The 22,052-nt window shown below is 39.1% G+C and overlaps 1 protein-coding gene across 5 annotated transcripts in view; it reads left to right on the top strand.

The window, feature by feature from the left end:
• Positions 1-21,575, top strand: part of LOC140466734 (ATP-binding cassette sub-family C member 9-like) — a 190,225-nt gene extending 168,650 nt beyond the window's left edge. For 2 of the 5 annotated variants that reach the window (XM_072562268.1, XM_072562265.1), the window contains 4 exons: positions 7,487-7,590; positions 10,955-11,088; positions 12,905-12,967; positions 17,877-21,575. In XM_072562268.1, coding sequence (XP_072418369.1) covers positions 7,487-7,590; positions 10,955-11,088; positions 12,905-12,967; positions 17,877-18,014 — 439 coding nt within the window. In that variant the 3' untranslated portion in view covers positions 18,015-21,575. Of the gene's footprint in view, positions 1-7,486; positions 7,591-10,954; positions 11,089-12,904; positions 12,968-14,143; positions 14,815-17,876 lie in introns of those variants that run through there. The other 3 variants (XM_072562269.1, XM_072562267.1, XR_011955272.1) reach the window with 3 other exon arrangements.
• The last annotated feature ends 477 nt before the right edge of the window (positions 21,576-22,052 follow it).

The raw sequence follows: 22,052 nt of genomic DNA, 5'->3' as shown, positions 1-22,052 counted from the left end.
GTGTCTACATGGGTTTCCTCCTACAGTCCAAAGATGTGCAGGTCAGATAGACTGGCTGTACTAAATTGTCCATAATGTTTAGGGATGTGTAGGTTAGTTGTATTATTTAGGAGTAAATGTGGGATGGGGTTTGGGTGGGTTGCTCTTCAGAGGGTTGGTGTGTACTCGTTGGGCCAAAGGGCCTGTTTCCACACTGTAGGATTCTAATTCTAATATCTCTTCACAGATGCTGCCACCCCTGCTGAGCTTTTCCAGCAACTTTATTTTTGTTACGTCCCTGTTATGTGTGTAAAGTAATCTTTCTATTCCCTTACAATTAAATCACGGTGGCCAAGACACAGAGGAAATTCGACACAAACTAGTATGGGGAAACTAATTAATTTAGCAAAAAAAAAGCCTATTTAACCAGCGGATAGACATGCAAGTCCTGAAGTCACACCATGGCATAATGCTGTACACCTTAATGTGCTTCCCTAAAAGAAGTCTGTCATTATAGTAATGTTGTTGACCTATCTCTAATGATGTTAGCTAAAATAATGGAGAGTATCATCGGAAAAATGTGGCAAATATCCACAGTTTCATCACACAAAATAATTTTGTTACCAGAGGCTATAATGTTGACAATGGATCATGCAAAGTGGCTGAAAAAGAAATCAAGACTCTCATTTACAAAGAACCTTTCATGATCAGGAGATGTTCAAAACACTTCATAGCTTATGAAATTCTTTGAAATGTGGTCTCTGTTACAAATTTTAAAATGTGGCAGCCAATTTTCCACTGCAAAGTCCCACACAAAGCAATGTTACAATGACCAGGTCATCTGTTTTTGTGATGTTGTTTAACTATATACAGTAATATAAAACCAAATTGTAATATTAAAGTCTATTACTTTGAATAAGCACTGATTACATCTGAGTACTCTAATCTAATTATTTTGTCCACTCTAACCGATCCTTTATCAAAATATTAAATTTGATTTGTGCAATACACAAGTAGGTCAAGTTAATAATCTTCTGTGATACTCAAAAAAACACTGTGTTATGCTAAGAACACATAAAAATATGATGTAGCATTTACAGAACAGAACAGGCCACTCAACACAATAGGCTTATGCTCTACCTGAACCTCTTCCACCCCGCTTCACCCAACCCCTTTAAAGGTTTCTCTGTTCGGCTTCTGTTCCTTTTGCTGTCATGTATTTGTTTAGTTTTCCTTGAGATGCATACATGCTATTTATCTTAACCATTCCATGTTGTACTGGGTTCCACTGACAAATCATTCTGAGAATTGAATTTCATAAGAACATAACATAAGAACATAAGAACTAGGAGCAGGAGTAGGCCATCTGGCCCTCCGAGCCTGCTCTGCCATTCAATAGGATCATGGCTGATCTGTTTGTGGCCTCAGCTCCACTTACCCGCCCTCTTACTGTAACCCTTAATTCCTTTACTGATCAAAACATGATCTATCTTAGCTTTAACAACATTTACTGGGGAAGTCTCAACCACTTCACTGGGCAGGGAACTCCATAGATTCACAACCCTCTGGGTGAAGAAGGTCCTTCTCAATTCAGTCCGAGAACTGCTCCCCCTAATTTTGAGGCTATGCCCTTTTGTCCGAGTTTTACCCACCAGTGGAAGCATCCTCTCTACTTCCATCTTGTCTATTCCCTTCATAATTTTATATACTTCTATAAGATGTACTACTTCCAAACTTCTAAATTCCAATGAATATAATCCCAGTCTACTCTACTATAATCCTCATAATTTTGGATTAGTGGTGCTGGAAGAGCACAGCAGTTCAGGCAGCATCCAAGTAGCTTCGAAATCGACGTTTCGGGCAAAAGCCCTTCATCAGGAAAGCCAACCTCCTCAACTCCAGAATCAACCTATTGTGCACCTTTTCTAGTACTAGTACATTCTTTCTCAATACACACAGTATTCCAGGTGTGGCCTCACCAGCACCAGCAACGTAAACTTTTAAACTCAATCCCTTTGGCAATGAAGAACAAAATTCCATTTGCCTTCATAATTACCTGCGTACTACAGACCGACTTTCTGTGATTCATGCACAAGGACACCTAAGTCCCTCTGCATAGCAGCGTGCTGCAATATTTTACCATTCGAGTAATAGTCTTTTTTACTGTCATTCCTACTGAAATGGATGACTTCACATTTATTAACATTGTACTCTATCTGATAGATCTTTGCCCACTCACTTAAATGGTCTATGTCCATTTGCAAAGTTTCACAGTCCTCCACACACTTTGCTCTACCACTCATCTTAGTGTCATCTGTCAACTTTGACACACTACACGTGGTCCCCTCCTCCAAATCATCTAGTAAATTGTGAATAATTGCAGTCCCAACACTGATCCTTGAGGCACACCACTAGTCATTGATTGCCAACCAGAATAGCACGCATTTATCCCCACTCTTTGCATCTGTTTATTAATCAATCTTCTATCCATGCTAATATATTGCCCATAACCCCATGTGCAGCAGCCTTTTGTGCAGCACCTTGGCAAATGCCTTTTGGAAATCTAGATACGCCACATTTACTGGGTCCCCGTTGTCCACTGTGTTTGTAATGTCTTCACAGAATTCTAAAAGATTAGTTAAGCATGACCTGCCCTTCATGAACCCATGCAGCGTCTGCCCAATGGGACAGTTTCTATCTATATGCCTTGCTTTTCTTCCATGATAATAGACTTAAGCATTTTTTCCACTACAGGTGTTAAGCTAATAGGTCTATAATTCCACTTCTTTTATCTATCTCACTTTTTTAACAGTGGTGTCACATGTGCTATTTTCCAATCTGCTGGAACTATCCCAGAGTCTAGCGAATTTTGGAAAATTACCACAAGTGCATTTGCTATTTCTCCTACCTTCTGTTTTAGTACCGTGGGATGCATTCCATCAGGCCCAGGAGACTTGTCTCCCCTTAGCTCCATTACCTTGCCTAACACTACCTCTTTTGTGATAATGATTGTTTCCAGGTCCTCATCTGCCTTCGTCTCTTTATCAGTTACTGGCATGTTATTCATGTCCTCCACTGTGAAGACTGACACAAAATACCAATCAATGCCTTGGCCATTTCATCATATCCCATGATTAAATCCCTCTTCTCACCCTTTAAAGGACCAATGTTTACTTTTGCCACTCTTTTATTTTGTTTTGTATATTTATAGAAGCTTTTGCTATCTGTCTTTACATTCTGAGCTAGTTTTTTTTCTCATAGTCTAGCTTACTTTTCTTTATAGCTGCTTTGTGGCTTTCTGTTGACCTTTAAAGCTTTCCAAATCTTCAAGCTTCCTGCTGATCTTGGCCACTTTGTATGCTTTCTCTTTCAGTTTGATAGCCTCCCTTATTTCCTTAGACACCCATGGCAGATTACCCCTTTTCCTACAATCCTTTCTTTTCACTGGTATATACTTTTGCTGAGCACTTTGAAAAATTGCTTTGAAAGTCCTCCACTGTTCCTCATAAAGTCCCATCATAAAGTTTTTGTTTCCAGTCTACTTTAGCCAATTTCTCCCTCATCCTATTGTAGTCTCCCTTGTTTAAGCACAGGACCCTGATTCTGGATTTTATCTTTGCACTTTCCATCTGTATTCTAAATTCAACCATATTGTGATCACTTCTTCCAAGAGGATCCCTACCTATGATGTCATTAATTATTCCTGTCTCATTACACAGGACCAGATTGAGGATAGCTTGCTCCCTTGTTGAGGTAAAAACAATGACTGCAGATGCTGGAAACCAGATTCTGGATTAGTGGTGCTGGAAGAGCACAGCAGTTCAGGCAGCATCCAAGGAGCAGCGAAATCAACGTTTCGGGCAAAAGCCCTTCATCAGGCAAAAGCCTTTGCTCCCTTGTTGATGCCATTACATACTGTTCAAGAAAAGTATTATGGATACATTCAACGAATTCCTCCTCATAGCTACTCTGACTAAGCTGGTTCGATCAATTGCCATTTTTTAAAAGATTTCTTACAGTGTGGAAACAGGCCCTTCGGCCCCACAAGTCCACACCGACCCATACCCATTCCCCTGCAACTAAGACAACGGGCAATTTAGCATGGCCAATTCACCAAACCTGCACATTTTGTTTTGGACTGTGGGAGGAAACCGGAGCAAACCCACGCAGACACGGGGAGAATGTGCAAACTCTCACAGTCAGTCACCTGAGTTGGGAATTAAACCTGGGTCTCTGGCACTGTGAGGCAGCAGTGCTAACCACTGTGCCACCGTGCCGGACCATGTAGATTAAAATCCTCCATATTAGAATTATTAATGACTGTCTGTCTAGTAGTCAAGGCCGACATCTTTAGATTCTCAGCCATGGGTGGAGACCCCTTCTCTACATCTATATTGCTATTGGAGCCATTCAACGTGCATTTGTCTCCATCCCAGTTGGTCACCCAGTTTTTCCAAAGCAATTGTAGTACTCATAGCAAACAACTGCATTGAAATTCAGCTAAAAGTTTCTCAACTGCTCTGTTTCAATGGGCATTTCTTATCATTATGGAGTATCACTTAACTGATGTAGAAGAGACTTGAATTACTAATTTTTCCAGAAAGTTGCATTCTCTCACCAGTTCCGTTTTACATTCTGGGATTCCTTTCTCTCAGAGAGGAGTATTTTAAAATTATGAATGGGTTTAACAGGATAGATATAGGGAGAATGTTTCCACTAAGAGGGAAGGCCAGCACTAGGGACCATAATAAAAGATACTCACAAATAAGTCAGAGGAAAACTGCATGATCCAGAAAGTATGTGGAATGTGCTGCCACAAAATATTAATGGAGATGACTATCAAGGGGACATTTAAGTGAAAGTTAGATGAACACGTGAGGGAGAAAGGAATAGATGTTGAAAAGATTCCATGCGAAAAGGGTGCTGGGCAGCTCTTGTGGGATAGGAATTCACCTGCTGGAAGGAATGGTTTGATTCTGTAACTATTATCACTACAGAATGGCAAGACATAAATGACATGGCATGGTGGCTCAGTGGTTAGCACTGCTGCCTCACAGTACCAGGGTCCCAGGTTCAATTCCAGCCTCGGGCAACTGTCTGTGTCTGTCTGGGTTTCCTCTGGGTCGGCTGGTTTCCTCCCACAGTCCAAAGGTGTGCAGGTTAGGTGAATTGGTCATGCTAAATTGCCCATAGCAACAGGTGTATTAGTCAGAGGGTGGTGGATTACTCTTCAGAGGGTCAGTGTAGACTGGTTGAGCTGAAGGGCCTGTTTCCACATTGTAGGGAATTTAATCTAAACTCACTCCAACCTATTTCTAATATGCTCTCTATGTGTGACAACTTTGAGATTGTGGAATGTGAAATTGGCCTTTTGAACTACATAATTTTGGCCTCATAATTTTGTAAACCTCTATAAGGTCACCCTTCAGCCTCCGATGCTCCAGGGAAAACAGCCCCAATCTGTTCAGCCTCTCCCTGTAGCTCAAATCCTCCAACCCTGGCAACATCCTTGTAGATCTTTTCTGAACCCTTTCAAGATTCACAATATCTTTCCGATAGGAAGGAGACCAGAATTGCACACAATATTCCAACAGTGGCCTAACCAATGTCCTGTACTGCTGCAACATGACCTCCCAACTCCTATATAACTGAGTACTCTGACCGATAAAGGTAAGCATACCAAACGCCTTCTTTCACTATCCTATCTACCTGGGACTCCACTTTCAAGGAGCTATGAACCTGCACTCCAAGGTCTCTTTGTTCAACAACACTACCTAGGACCTTACCATTAAGTGTATAAGTCATGCTAAGATTTGCTTTCCCAAAATGCAGCACCTCGCAGTTATCTGAATTAAACTCCATCTGCCACTTCTCAGCCCATTGGCCCATCTGGTCAAGATCCTGTTGTAATCTGAGGTAATCCTCTTCACTATCCACTACATCTCCAATTTTGGTGACATCTGCAAACTTACTACCTGTACCTCTTGTGGTCACATCCAAATCATTTAGTAAATGACATAAAGTAGAGGGCCCAGCACTGATCCTTGTGGCACTCCACTGGTCACAGGCTTCCAGTCTGAAAAAACAACCCTCCATTACCACCCTCTGTCTTCTACCTTTGAGACAGTTCTGTATCCAAATGGCTAGTTCTCCCTTTATTCCATGAGATCTAACCTTGCTAATCAGTCTCCCATGGGGAACCTTGTCAAAAGCTTTACTGGAGTCCATATAGGTCACGTCTACTGCTCTGCCCTCATCAATCTTCTTTGTTACTTCATCAAAAAATTCAATCAAGTTTGTGAGACATGATTTCCCACGTACAAAACCATGTTGACTATCCCTAATCAGTCCTTGCCTTTCCAAATACATGTACATCCTGTCCCTCAAGATTCCCTCCAATAACTTGCCCACCTCCGAGGTCAGGCTCACCGGTCTATAGTTCCCTGGCTTGTCTTTACTACCCTTCTTAAATAGTGGCACCACTTTAGCCAACCTCCAGTCTTCTGGCACCTCACCTGTGATTATCGATGATACAAATATCTCAGCAAGAGGCCCAGCAATCACTTCTCTAGCTTCCCACAGAGTTCTCGGGTACACCTGATCAGGTCCTGGGGATTTATCCACCCTTACCCGTTTCAAGACATCCAGCACTTCCTCCTCTGTTTCTCTGGACATTTAGCAAGATGTCACCATCTATTTCCCTACAGTCTATATCTTCCATATCCTTTTCCACAGTAAATACTGATGCAAAATACTCACTTAGTTTCTCCCCCATTTTCTGCGGCTCCACACAAAGGCCGCCTTGTTGATCTTTGAGGGGCCCTATTCTCTCCCTAGTTACCCTTTTGTCCTTAATGTATTTATAAACACCCTTTGGATTCTCCTTAATTCTATTTGCCAAACTATCTCACGTCCCCTTTTTGCCTTCCTGATTTCCCTCCTAAGTATACTCCTACTTCCTTTATACTCTTCTAAGGATTCACTCGATATATCCTGTCTTTTTCTTTTCCTGTCTTATTCTTTTTCTTATCACTTTCAAAGTAATAAAACATTTCAAAATCTTTTCAGGTTTTCCTTGTTCAAATAATGTTGGAATAAAGGTAGGGCGAATAAAAGCAGACCCAGACCCAGAAATGAAGAAATGTGCATCAAAACTGGGAATGTGGATAATCAAAGGAACACTGGACTATAATACATGTGGATTCTCCACATGTGGTAAACATCAGGAAGCTGGAAAAAAGTAATTCAAGCTTGACTTTCTCACTCAAAAGGTCGAAGGACTGTCTGTGCAGAAGTTGTTCTCTCGTAGATTTTGAGATCTCACCTAGGGCAAAAGTGGCAGGGAATTGCAAAGAAGACAAAGTTGCATTAAATCTCATTTTGTTGGTTTTTGGTACCTGCTTTCAAAATGGAGCATGAAGATTGAGATCCTCCACTTAGCATGTACACAGAAAAAACAAATTAAGTTAGTATATAGTTATAGTGATATTTTACAATTTTCTTTCAGCTTTAACTTGGATCCAGAGTGCAAGTGCACTGATGACAGACTCTGGGAGGCATTAGAGATAGCTCAACTAAAGAACATGGTCAAATCGCTGCCGGGAGGGTTAAGTACGTCTGCACAACTGCATAAAACTCTTCATAAGACGCTGGAATTAAAAATATCAAGGATGAGGTTTGATGTTTTAATGCTGATTCTCATAAGTACAGACCCCTGGCATTTGTTCAGTTTATTTTACCCAGAACCTCATAAGTCAGCTGTCCCATTGCTCATGACAAATGTTAGTTACCCTCTCTTGCAATTAAACAGCAAAATATGATCCCAAAAATATTTTGGAGAGTAGTTTCTTGTTTTGTTTTTCCATGATTTTTGTACCACACAAACTCTTGTGTTTGGCACTGCCCAGGCCATAGATCTCTCCTTAACTGATGGTGGAAGCTAAGGATTATCAGATCAGCAATGATCCCATTGAATTAGAGAACAAAGAACAAAAAGATCAAAAGGGAAGTACAGCACAGGAACAGGCACTTCGACTCTCCAAGCCTGTGCCGGTCATCTTGCCCTAACTAAACTCAAAAACAAACCTTCTGCCCTTATTCAGTCCATATCCCTCTATTCCTTCCCTATTCACATAACCATCCACATGCCTCTTACATGTCACCAATGTGCCAGCTTCCACCACCTCTTCTGGCAGTGTGTTCCAGGCTCCTACTACATTCTCTGTGAAAAACTTCCCTTGCACATCTCCCATGAACTTACCTCCTTTCACCTTGAACCTGTGCCCCCTTGTCATTGAAATTTCAACCCTGGGAAAAAGCCTCTGACTCTCCACCCTATCTATGCCTCTAATAATTTTGCAGACCTCTATCAGGTCTCCTCTCAGCTGCCATGGTGACCAAGACTGCATACAATACTCCTATTGAGGCCTAACAAGGGTTTTAAATTGCTGCAACACTGTTTGCCAACTCTTGTACTCCATTCTCCTGCCGGTGAAGGTAAGCATGCCATATACCTTCTTAATCACCTTGGCCACTCGTGTTGCTTAATTTAGGGATCTGTGGACCTCCACACGCAGATCTATCTGTATGTTAATGTCCCTAAGGGTTCTGCCATTTACAGTATAATTCACACCTAAATGTGATACTCCGAAATGCATCACCTTGAATTTGGCTGGGTTAAACTCCATCTGCCATTTCTGTGTGCATGTCACCAATCTATCCATATCCTCTTGTATTCTTCCACAATTGTCGGTACTATCAGCAACTCCACCAATCTTCAAGCAAGAGCAGACTTGATGGGCTGATTGGCCTAATTCTGCTCCTGCACCTTATGCTCTTGTCATACTTCATTTAGACCTTTTGATATCACAGAGACAAAGTAAAAGTTTAATATTCAGTGATACTAACAAGTAATAGCAATGATATCTCGTGAGACTTGAACTAGGGTATTTTAGAAGGTAAAAACAATAACTGCAGATGCTGAAAACCAAATACTGGATTAGTGGTGCTGGAAGAGCACAGCAGTTCAAGCAGATTTCGCTGCTCCTTGGATGCTGCCTGAACTGCTGTGCTCTTCCAGCACCACTAATCCAGTATAGAGTATTTTAGAATTCTTTCCTGATTTGCGGGGGTTTGTTAGCTCAGACAGCGTTTATTGCCAATCCCTAGCTGTCCTGGAGAAGGTGGTGGTAAGCTGCTGCCTTGAACCGCTGCACTCCATGTAGTGTAGGTAGTTCCACAATGCTGTTAGAAGTGAGTGCCATAATTTTCACCCAGCACCACTCAAGGGACAGTACTACAGCTCCAAGACTGAATGGCGTTCAGCTTGGAGAGGAATTTGGTCTCTTTCTTTCATTTACTCTCATGCACTTTACAGACAAAACCTAAAATAAATAACATAAATTATAATAGAAATCCATTTCATACATGCGTAAAACAGCAACAGCATCAAGAATTTGCATTTATGTAGCACCTTTAGTGCAATAAAAATATCTCAACGGTACTTTATTGAGCACTGCCAGATGTAATCGGTACCCAACCAAAGGAGGCAGTGTGAGGACAGTTAATGTGGTGAACATCTTAAAGGTAGCAAGATATGGAGAGGCAAAGAGATTTACGCAAGGAAATCCAGACCTCTAGGGTTGTGTGCATTGTGCTAATAAAACTTCAAATGGAAAATAAAAAGAATCTGGACAATGAGTTTTCAATAAATATATGCCTATAGCACAAAACTGCCCCTAATTTTCCTAACTGATGGCTACAGCCAGGTCAGACTGACCAGTGCTGGGAAGTGTCAGTGACAAGGCCAACAGTATCTGTGACCATCTCCCCGGAGAGACTCTGTCTCCTTCGGCACTGGGTTTCAATCATCTCCATATTGCTCCATCATCATGTTAGATCCTGTGTTGAAGGTTTGGCTTCCATTATTCCTCTTCACAGCTGTGCTGAAAATATGATTGTAAGGACCTACAGGAGATTTTCTTCATGGATGGGTAGTCACCCGGATTGTGATTGGCAATAATGTCTGCTCTTTTTTCAGGCCCCACTTCTTTGCAACCTTATGGGGTTTCAAACATTGAACCTTTAAAATTCCCATGGTGTGGTGAAAATTGGAAAAAAAGCCACCATTCTGAAGTAGAGGGCTTTTTTCTGAGTATGGGTCATGTTGTGAGTTTTACTGTATATAATGCAGTGTTAAACTTGAACCTGAGTATTGCTTCATTCTGATGTTGAGCAACTGGCCTGGATTATATTCCACTTCTGAACATTAACATCAACATCTTGTCCTTGCATACAAAAAAAGAACCTAAACGATGGCCTGAACTTGAGTACAAAGTCTAGGTGAAAACTTCAGTGCAGTACCAAGGGAGTGCTGCACGGCTGAGATTTTATCTTTCAGATTACAGGTCATTCTTCTCTAATGTGACAGTTGTGTCCTTCTGCAACCTTGCACTATAGAAGGTCACACTGTGGAAAAATGCTGTCGAAAATCATGCTATAGAAGATCACTATACCTGTTCAGTAGAAAGTTTATCCAAACAACGTCCACAATTCATCAATCGCGTTATAGCCAACTTGCACCGATGAAATGCGCATTACAGCAGAACAACCTGTACCTGTTAATTTAAGTTCCATTTTGTTTGGTGAATATAGAATATCCTGTAGGTATAGCAATGGCATTATCCCAGAGACCTAGCTAACAGTTATCCAATTGTGCATTGCTTGTCTGATGCATCTGTCCACACGCCAGTGCTCACATTTCAACAGTAATTCATTCTGGACATGCTTTGAAGCCATAAAGTCTGCTGTATGAATGCAAGTTCTTTCCTACCACAAGGCACCTTACAAATCTTAGTAAATTCCTGTTCATCATTTGGAAACTAATGACCAGGAAAAGGCCAACCGTGGAACACTGTGTTGCACAGCCCAAGCAACTTGACCTACAGTTTTAACAGCCCCTTTGTTACTTTTGCAGATGCCATGGTAACTGAAGGTGGAGAGAACTTCAGTGTTGGGCAGAGACAGCTGTTCAGTTTAGCCAGAGCATTTGTCCGGAAGAGCAGCATTCTGATCATGGATGAGGCTACAGCCTCCATCGACATGGCTACAGTAAGTTAGAAAGACCAGCAGTTCACCGTCACACAATACCAAACATAACTTCATCAATTGTTACAAGGCTACAAATTATTCTCTTTCTTGTATATGCATAAATATTTCAAAGAAAACAAAAACGTAAGAGGGTGCAATTGTTTAAAATACCCTGCTCTTCTTAGATTTATCTTGACTTTTAAACATCAGGGTGTACATCCACTACATGGAGCATTTCTTTCAAATAAAGAGGGACAACATCCCTTAACTAACGTAAGAACTGTCCCATACCAAGAAATCATGCTATAGTTGAGGAGTTTACATAATGCAAACAAGTCCACAAAGCTGGAATTAAACACTTGGAGGTATATAATTTGTCAAAAGGGTGCCGTTAATACTCATGTAGATTGGGGAAATTCAAAATCACTACAAAAATAAATTAATGGAATGGATTTGGGACAGTCTCCCAGAACATTATATTGTGGATCCAACTAGGAATCAGGTTATTTTGGATCTGGTAATGTATAATGACACAAGTCTAATAAATGATCTCAAAGTCAAAGATCCTCTGTGGAACAGTGACCATAATATGCTAGAATTCAGATTGAGACTGAGAAATTTGCCTTGGAAATGACTGTGCTGAACTTAAGTAAAGGTTTTCACTAAGTAATGATGGTAGAATTGGCAGGAATAGAATGGGGAGGATTTTAACAGAAAAGATGGGTAATGAACAATGGCAAGCATTATTATTACCCATAACAGGATAGATATATCAATGAGGAAGAAACGTTCTAGGAAGAGGATAAACCAACCAAGGAAGCTAAGAATTATATAGTCTGAAAGAACGATCATATAATGTGGCAAAGATTAGTGGTAGACCAGAGGATTAAAAGAGTTTTAAAATATAACAAAAGTTGACCAAAAAAAAAGAGGGAGAAAATAGACTGAGGGTAAACTAGCCGGTAACATAAAAAAGCATAGTGAGCACTTCTTTAAATATATGAAAAGGAAGAGAGAGGCTGCAGTGAGGATGGACCCCTTAAGGAACGAGATTGGGAAAGAGGTAAATAAATGTTTTGCATCAGTCTTCACAGTCTAAGACACAAATAGCATTCCAAGAATGCTAAATAATCAAAGGGCAAAAGTGGCAGGGAATGAAGTGGAAATAAAAACATTAACTATCACAGGAGAAAAAAATGCTAGGAAAAGTAATGGGGCTAAAGGCTGACATGTTTCCTGGACCTAATAATTGTATCCTAAAATATTATAGGAAGCAGCCATAGAGATAGAGGTTGCACTGGTAGTAATCTTTCAGGCATCCTTAGATCCTATGTCTTAGGGTCTTAAAATAGTTTACTAGAATCCACTGCCTAGATTTTGTGGTGCAGTGCTTACCTCTTGTTAGAAATTCTCAATTCAAGTCCCATGTCAGGATTTGTTGGCTGTGGAAAGTAAGCTTGTGCTACAGCTAAACTTGTTGATTATCAACCTATAAATCCTTAGAGTCTCCCGGTCACCTATCCTGACAAAGGCAGTGGCAATTCACTGCACTGCTTCACCCACAACCATGGACCAAGTCCATAATCTGGAAAGGAGGACAGGAGAAAACAGGTGTACAGACTGGGTCAACATGGATTTTATTTCTGACACTGGATTCCAAAGCACTCCCTGAAATTGCAATCACTGAAAGAGACTAACCATGAACAGGATCCTACTTGAGTGGTCCCATCAAGCCAGAAAATTTGTGTTCCATAAAACAAGATCTGCGCAATATCATAGCGAAGACATTTTTGCAGGCACATTTCTAAACTAATTCTTTGTAACTTTTGTTTTCCAGGAGAGCATTTTGCAGAAAGTAGTGATGACAGCCTTTGCTAATTGCACTGTGGTGACAATTGCAGTAAGTACAAGCAATAAATTTTATATTTTTGTACTGTTATATTTATATTCAAACTTCATATGTGTTTTCCTTATTTTTGAAGGATTGACTGTTGTCAATCTTTGAATATTTTTGAATGTGTGAAGTTTACAGTTTTCTTCTTCAGCATTGTTTTACATTTGTTTGTCTCTATAGTTTTTTTTAATTGTCTTATTTAAAGGCAATCTCTCAGTAAATGAGGGCATTATCTTCCATCAATGATCCAGGGTTATCACAGCATTTTTATTTTAAAAATCTATAATAATGGGATATAAATTGGGGAATATCTGCCTCATATTATATCACTGTAATTTTTACTGAAATTCCATAAATAAAAATTAGATCAAAAGGGAACTTTTCGTGGGAAGCATCTATTCTCAATGACATCAGACTTAGCAAGAGAGAGATGTCATCTCAACTCAGCAGGGCAAAAAATATAACTTTCATCTTCAACTTTGTCCACAGGGAGAGTATATCATGATTTCATGTCCTTTGAAAACTGATTAATTAACAATGTGAACTTCAAGCACAGGAAGTTTTGCAACAGGATCACGGCAAATGAAAACTATCCTTAACTTCATCAGATAGAATAAGTCAGAGAAAGCACTGTACTGTCAGCATGGTATATTTTGTTGGTGTGTAGGGGTGGGTTGGGTGACAAGTCACCAGCCTATCTTTCCTCTGCCCTATTGACATTAAAGGAAACAAGAATCAGGAGAGATTTTGCCATTTTGCACTATCACGGTATAAAGATTTAGCCGAGTGAGAGAAAAAAAGCGCAAAATGTTGAATAATATAATTAAATAAACTATTTGAATAAACATGGCAGTCAATATCATAAGATCAGTGGAATAGAGGCAGACTTTTAAAACCCAGAATTGGATAACTACACACTCTGTGGTAGCCAATACTAAGTAGCATTTTGGATTAATTCAGTCTACTAGTCAGTCTGTGAAGGAATACTCCCCTAAGTCGGATGGTGTCCTGTGATTTTTCATAACTGTAGTTTAACTTTGTTTATTGCTGCTTTAAGTTTCTGACATATTTTGACAATCTTGCTCTTGTTGCTTTATTCACATGATTATTCCTCTCTCTTGTTCTCTCCTTCACTATCACTATCATTCAATTGTTGTTTTTCTCTGCTGTTTCTCCTTGCAGCATCGTGAGACTTCCATTCTGGATACAGACCTAGTGTTAGTCTTTTGCGAGGGTATTTTAGTGGAGTGTGATGCTTCCTCAAAGTTGCTCTCCCAGGAGGAGAGCAGTTTTGCCTCTCTGGTGACATTCAACAAGTAGAGGAGTCCAGTGTACACTATTGGCACAGAGTCCAGCTCTTGGGTTGGTAGGCTTGATGGATACTGGCATTAGCTGTGCACACCAGCAATTTTGAGCTTCTTTGTTTTTCCACTGGAACCTTCACACAAACACGCAAGCTTTCTGTGTCTCGAGTGCCAAAGTTGACATGGTGATGTTGCATAGCTTTTGTACTTTGAGATCTGCACAGCTTTTCTCATTCAAGACATTGGTTAACATCTTATTTAAGAAACAAAAATGTGCTTTGACTTTCATTTGTTAATCACATCCTAACCTGATCATAACAAAATGAGCTGTTAACTGCTAAACTTGAGTCCTCAAAAAAAATATTTTTCGGATATTTGCTGTCACTATGTTCACATCTGGTATTTGACTGTTGCAATACTGTTATGTATAATAATCAGCTTTGATTTTTATTAGAAGGCCATGTTGAAAGGTAAATAGTAGCACTGGAAGCACATCACAGGCACAAACAGTGGTAATTAGAATTCCTTTGGCTCCTCAGTAAATTTGCTCTCAACTTCATTGATCGATAGGTCTTCAATTTATTATGTTCCTTCTGCATTTGCTGATTACAAAATGTGATTTCTGTAAGCAAACACTATTTAAACTAATTAAACTGCTTTCACATTAATTTGATGCATTGACACGGCAGAGCCCACATTCACAAGGGTTTTATCCCTTGAAACAGACAGAGGAGCCTTTTCCTCTGGGTGCTAAGTGTATTAAGAAAATAGATTTCAAAATCGAAAGTGAGCATTAAGTGGAAGGAGATTTGAACTAACTTGTGTCTTGTTGTCAGCTTACAAAGGAGAGTCAAAGGCTGTCAAACTTCTGACAGAGTTCAGTTTTAAATAATATTATGCAGCTTCATCTGAAGGATGTGGCAATTGAGTTCTGGACTTCCAGTTAGAATGAAGATTCACTATTTCAAGTGGACCTTACAGGTACAAAAGTAATTTTATTGCTGAGTCAGGTAGCCCTGACCGAGTCTAGCTCTTGCTAGCATCTCTGGTTTAATGTGATTTCTTTTAAACTAGACACAGTTTCCAACAGTCAGCTCTGACATGACCCAACGCTCACTAATATCCCATTAACTTGAATGAACTTACTGCTGGAAATCAGCCTGTTTCAGTTGGAGAAGTTAGACCTATTTGACTAATGATACTGAGAGTGCCAGATTTTCAAATGTGTTTGAATAAAATACATTCGAAATTCATACACAAATGAGTGAGCTTACAACTGGTCAGTTAAAGCCATCTAATTAAGTCATACTCTGGATTAGTGGTGCTGGAAGAGCACAGTAGTTCAGGCAGCATCCAAGTAGCTTCGAAATCGACATTTCGGACAAAAGCCCTCTACTATCTGGTGCATACAATGGACTTTAGAAATGCTTCCTTGGCCAATTCCAATCAAGACCAGCCCACAGCTCCTGACTGATCAAGTATTGACCAGATAATGTAGCTACATGCCAGTTTAGTTGCATGGGAAATGTAAAAATGACAGTGTTGCACTCTCATAATCGGAAAGGTGGCCCAGTGATTTTGGTACAGGAGTCATGATTGGGCTGATTAGCAAACTGCAACTGAGTTCAGTGAGCTGGGGCTGAGAAACAGAAACAAACCACAAATGCTGCTGGAATGTAATTCAAACCCAACTGCTTCACTAAGGGAAGGGAAAAGGACCTGTCTGATCGACCCATGTGATTTCAACACTTGACTCTTAATCCCTCAGAAATGCCTTGCTAGAATTGGACAAAACTGGCTAAAGTAATATTTGGGCACTCACCCTTCTGACTGGCAGACATTAAACATGGCAGAAGTAAATGATACCAAAGTGGGAGCAGGCTTGATGGGCTGACTGACCTCCTCCTGTTCCTCGGTTCCTAACTGGAACATACAAAAATTAAATCCACAGGGTCAGTTTTGCCAGTCAATACTATTTGGGGTAGATGTGGCCCTTGAACGTTTATGTTGAGAAACCACAAGGTGACTCCCATAAATACTAAACTTCTGAAAATGGAGAGGTGTGTGAAATGCAATATCCTCACAAATAAACCCTGCCTAATAAGATAAATAAGTTAAGCTTTATCACTTAGCATTTTGTAATTTTCTACTGACTTTTGTGTATATGGGCCAAAGTTTTCCTGCACTAACGAGGTGTGAAACTAACATTAAATACAGAATAAGTGTATAAAGGGGGACAATTTTCTTAATGCTGCCACTGGCACCCAGTCTCTGCGCAGGAGTACTTACCCTCAAATTGTGAACCACTTCCCTTAAGTATCGGTTACACAGTTGGTATAGAGCCATGGATTTCCAATATATATGTTACTGCTGAGTAAGAATCCTTGCCAGAAGAGCATATTGAGAAAGTTGTCCCTCACAGAGGTAAATTTTCTCTGTGAATTTGACACATTTCAGGACACTGTGTTCTCTATTTATAAGTGCTAATGTGGGCATGCTGCAATTTTTAAGCTTAACATTTTTATGATAAGATTTATAAATCTGTGATTGATGTAAGACATAGAAACTTGAACTTTGTTGTCACTTTTAACTCACAGCTACTATTGGTTGGATGATCTTGTTTTAAGTGTTTCAGTGCATTTAACCCCCAGGTAAGTCAGGTACAGATCACCAATAATCTACTTGGAAGACAGAACAGGTTTGACACAGAATGACCCACTCCTATTCCTACATGCTCCTTTTTTAGAATTGAGTAAGGGTGGTGATCCACAATACTCATGTAAGTAATCATCCAGATTTTGTGATAGCAGTGATAGGGAAACTATTGGCTCTCACTCGATATTATATCTCTGAAATTGACAGCAATTTCTGAAGTGTGCAGTTGCGCAGTAAAATGGGGGAAATCCAAAAGTTTCTGTCCAAAGGTTTCACATTTCACTTTTATATTTTGCCTTAGGATGCACTGCTGAAGTACCTGCAGACCACAATGTTTTGAAATCACTGTATTGGTGAAAACATGATCTTTTTACACAATTAGTATCACTGTCAAAACCCTTGGAAAAAGTTGCACCTTGTTAAATGAGATGTAATTGAATTTTAAACAGAATAACAGAATTACTGATGAATAGTTTCACTGAATGTTTTACACATTAATTTTATATATACAGAATGTCAAATTTCTTTATGATACAAAAATTCAAAGACTTTTATAATATATTCCATGATAGTGTCATATTTATTTATCACACTCTTCAAAATTTAATTAAGATTGAAATATTCAGCGTATTGCCTACTTACTTTTACTGATTGTCAGAAGACTTCAAAATAATTGGCTGCTTATCATTTTTATGACATCACTGCTGCTGGATGCCTGTCAATCCCATTTACATGGAGCCAGATTCAAAGCAATGTCTGGAAAGTGGAAATCCATGTCATGGAGATCACTAAATAGTTTAAGAGCAAATGTTATTTGAGGTGTATAGTGATTAAGAGCATGCTGTCTCTTTATCACTAGCCATAGTTATGGACTATGATGATTGCATTTTGACCAGTTCACTGAACCTGGGCTAAATCCTAAATTGCTGTTTGTCTTTTTCTTCATCTTCCTGCAGCATCGTGTACACACCATACTAACTGCCGACCTGGTTATCGTAATGAAACGGGGAAACATTCTTGAATATGATAAACCTGAAAGTCTCTTGGCCCATGAAGGTGGCATCTTTGCATCTTTTGTTAAGGCAGATATGTAAATCTTCCGGAGATCTCACTTTGCAAGTTGATGTTTTTTTTCTCTCCCTCTGCAATCACAGTTTTGTATTTTTTATATAAAGTTTACAAGTCTTCCTTAAAACAGAACATGTTTTTTATGCACTATCTCTAAGAAAAGCAAAGTTGCCATTGTCTTGTTATAGCTCATCTCCTGCAAAATGTCACACCTCCTGTTATAAACAGCCTTTTAATTCTAGAGCCTACACATCCATTTAAACCTTTAAACAAATGCAAGCTTCTGCAAGCCACAATGCAAAATTGAGGGTAGTATCACCGTTCATGAACAAATGGATTTATGCAAACTTTTTAGAACTGCATATTGAAATGCAGTAACAATTAGGAAATATCTCAGCAGTACTAGGATGGCTTTCATAGTGACAGCTGAGGTTAATTTGACTTTTAACTTGTGCCTGATTACTTATTTTGGATGACACTGTTTCAAATACTCATTTCATCAGTTAACAATACAACGTTACTGAAACTTTGGAAAGACTGTAAATTGCAGATGCATGTTAGAAGGGAGAATTGTCTATGTTTACATAGGTTTAGAAATCAAAAGTTGGACATTATCTTCAGATTGGGATCATCGAAATTGGCTGAATCCTAGTCAGATAAATACCATCCACAATAATAACACCTGGTAGCTGCACATTATCCTTGTTTTAAGAAATATAAAAGTCACAATCAGAAATAGGAACGGAGGAGGAGTTGCAGATGCAAAGTCTTCATTATTCACTCTTCAATATTTGGAAAAAAAAATCATCAAACATTACTAGACCACACACACATGCATGTGTACAGAACAGTGAAGATGAAGGAATCATTTGAAGTATCACCTGGGATGCCTAATAATTCTGCACTTGAAGTAGCTTTAATGTAGTGCTGAACATATGCAATATCTGAACACTACACATCGGAAATAAAAACAAAAAATGTTGGGTATGCTCTGTGAGTTAGGCAGCTTCTGTTGAGAGAGAAAAACAGAGCTAATCAGAGTTTCAGCTCTACACCCTTACATCAGAACACTATGACAATATATATTTTTCATCAACAATGTCATTTTGAGGTCCAATGATGCTGACCTTTAGTCCCGCCACTTACATCATGCTGCCTCACTGCACATCATACTTCTTTGTTTCACCCCTTACCGTGTCCCAACTGAGTAGACCTCTTGCTTCACATCACCTCTAGGTCCTTGCTATCTCCAGTATTCTATGGCAAGTGCTCTGCCCAGGACTGTAAGAAACTACAGAGAGTTGTAATCACAGCCCAGTCCATCACACAAGCAAACCTTCCATCCATGGACTCCATATACACCTCTCACTGCATCAGAAAGGCCACCTACATCATCAAAGATCCCTTCCATCCCGGTTATAATCTCTTCCAACCTCTTCCATCAGGCAGAAGATACAAAAGCTTTAACACACGTACTGACATGTTTAAGAACTGCTTCTTCTCCATTGTTTTTAGACTTTTAATGGACCTCTCAAATTTCAAATCTACTTGTTGATCTTACTTTGTGTGCACCTTCTTTGCAGCTGTAACCTTGTATTCCTCACCCTGTTCAAACAACCTATGATCTTTGTATGGTATGATCTGCCTGTATTGCACGCAAAACAAAACATTTCATTGTACCTAGGAACATGTGACAATAATAAATCAAATCAAATCTCATACATTTCAGTGCAGTAATACTATATATACCCTAATAATTCAATAACATTTACTGAGCCCACGTTCCAAAATTATGAAAGATCAGGTGCAGAGACAACATTGGAAGATTAGCTAGGTTTCTTTATCCCCAGGCTGTATTTCTAAAAATGTTTTCTAATATTTATAAGCTAATCTGTATGAAAGAATCATTTTTTTTTGTTGAAGTTACATAGTAACTGGTATTGAAATACGAACCCTAAACTAAAGTTGTAAGTCACACAGGACAATAGACCCATAGAGACGTACAATACGGAAACATACTCTTTGGCCCAAAATGTCCATGCCAACCAGATATCCTAAATTAATCTAGTCCCATTTGCCAGCACTGCCCATATCCCTCCAAACCCTTCCTATTCATATACCCATTAGCGTTAAAATAAGACATGTAGACAAGAAGTTGTAAAGCAAACAGTAATATGTAACTTCTCAAGTGCATTTAAACTTGCTGCATGCAACATATTTAAGTAATAATTTAATGTGTTCCATAACAATATTCCAAACAATGATGCCAATGGATTTTAATAACTCAGTATCTTGACTCTATTTTTTGGTTATTCATTTGTTTGCCATTTGTGCAATGCCAAGAGCTTTCCAACATCTAAAAAGTGCTATTTAGACTTGTTGATAGCTGGATCTGGTGCTATATGGATGCAAACACTTTCTTACTTGTATTACAGACAATCTTTTTCTGTACCTTCTAGGTGCTAGTACACAAATGGAAAATACATTTTTTATGATTTATTAAAATGTAATTCATAGAGATTGTAAATCATAGAATCCCTGCAGTGATGGGGCAGGCCATTCGGACCATCCAGTACATACCGACCCTTTAAACAGCACCCACACTATCTCTGTAACCCTGCACTTCCCATGGTTAATCCTCTGAACCTCCTCATACCTGGACAATTTAGCATGACCAGTCCAACTAACCTGCACATCTTTGGATGGTGGGAAGAAATTGGAGCAAACCCTAGCACACACAGGAAGAATGTGCAAACTCCACACAAAAAAAAAGTTGTCTGAGGCTAGAATTGAACCCAGGTCCCCGATGCTGTGAGTTTGCAATGCTAACCACTGAGCCACCATGCCATTAGTACAAGTATAGAAAACTTATTTATATAAAATATATAACCATGAGTACAATGCATTGCTTTTTTACCAGCAATTAAGAAATGACACAGAATCTTTATTCTCTGTAAGATCACATAATTCTTTTTAAAAAGATTTTAATTATCCTGTCAACCAGAAATTCTTTGCAGAAATCCTTAGACCCATCATATGAAGTTAAATTGGTAATAAAACTGTTACATAAAATTGACTAACTTGTCTTCTCTTTACACTTCAATTATGTTAAAATGATGACAAACTTACATTTCATGTCTGAGTTATTTTCATTTTGAAAATTGATAAATAGTTAAAGTAAAATCCAATCTCTGTATGATAAAAGGGGTTTTTGAAATCCAGGGTAATCCATGTATGGTTAAAAAAAAGATATTGTACAGCTTAGCAGAAATTTTCTTGGAAAGATCTGTATCAATTTTTCCTTAGTTGAAATAGAGTGACAGGATGAATATGTTGAGTCAGTCATAATGGCAATATCTTCATTCATTATGAATAAAACTGCATGATGTACACTAGACTTAACCAACCAATACACAATGCCAGAATGAAGTAGCATTGACCACTTTAACAATGAGCAACAATAACCACTTTTGCAATATTGTAAATATGTACCTAAGATTCTATATTCGTTTTGAATGCAGAACACCAAATTGTATGCCATGGCCACTTGTATGTTTTCTATTCAATAAAATGCAAACTTTGCTTAATTTTGCTGCATGGTCTATTCAATTTAAATGACTGATAGCTGCATAAATGGTACATTTAGACAAAGAGTTGTAATTTTTCAAATTATTGCACACATAGGTAGAGAATAATAAGTGTAACAGGCATCCAAAAAGGTTGTAACCAAAAGAGAAAATGCCGGAAAATCTTTGACAAAGGGTCAGCTAGACTCGAAACGTAAGCTCTTTTCTCCCCTTACAGATGCTGCCAGACCTGCTGAGATTTTCCAGCATTTTCTCTTTTGGTTTCAGATTTCAGCATCTGCAGTAGTTTGCTTTTATCCAGAAAGGTTGTGTTGGACTGCAAGAAAAAGCCCCCTACTTTAGCATGCCTAAGTTGGTCTGTTAGTATAGTGCACTAATGTACTGAAGTGATGAGCTTAGGATCTCACTAAAGTCTGCATTCAATTATTAAAACTCAATCTAGGGGGAGGTGCTAACAACCTGCTACCATTTTTTTCT

This window comes from Chiloscyllium punctatum, chromosome 44 (genome assembly GCF_047496795.1).
Source record: "Chiloscyllium punctatum isolate Juve2018m chromosome 44, sChiPun1.3, whole genome shotgun sequence".
Lineage (NCBI taxonomy): Eukaryota > Metazoa > Chordata > Chondrichthyes > Orectolobiformes > Hemiscylliidae > Chiloscyllium > Chiloscyllium punctatum.
This window is presented reverse-complemented; position numbering and strand designations above follow the sequence as displayed.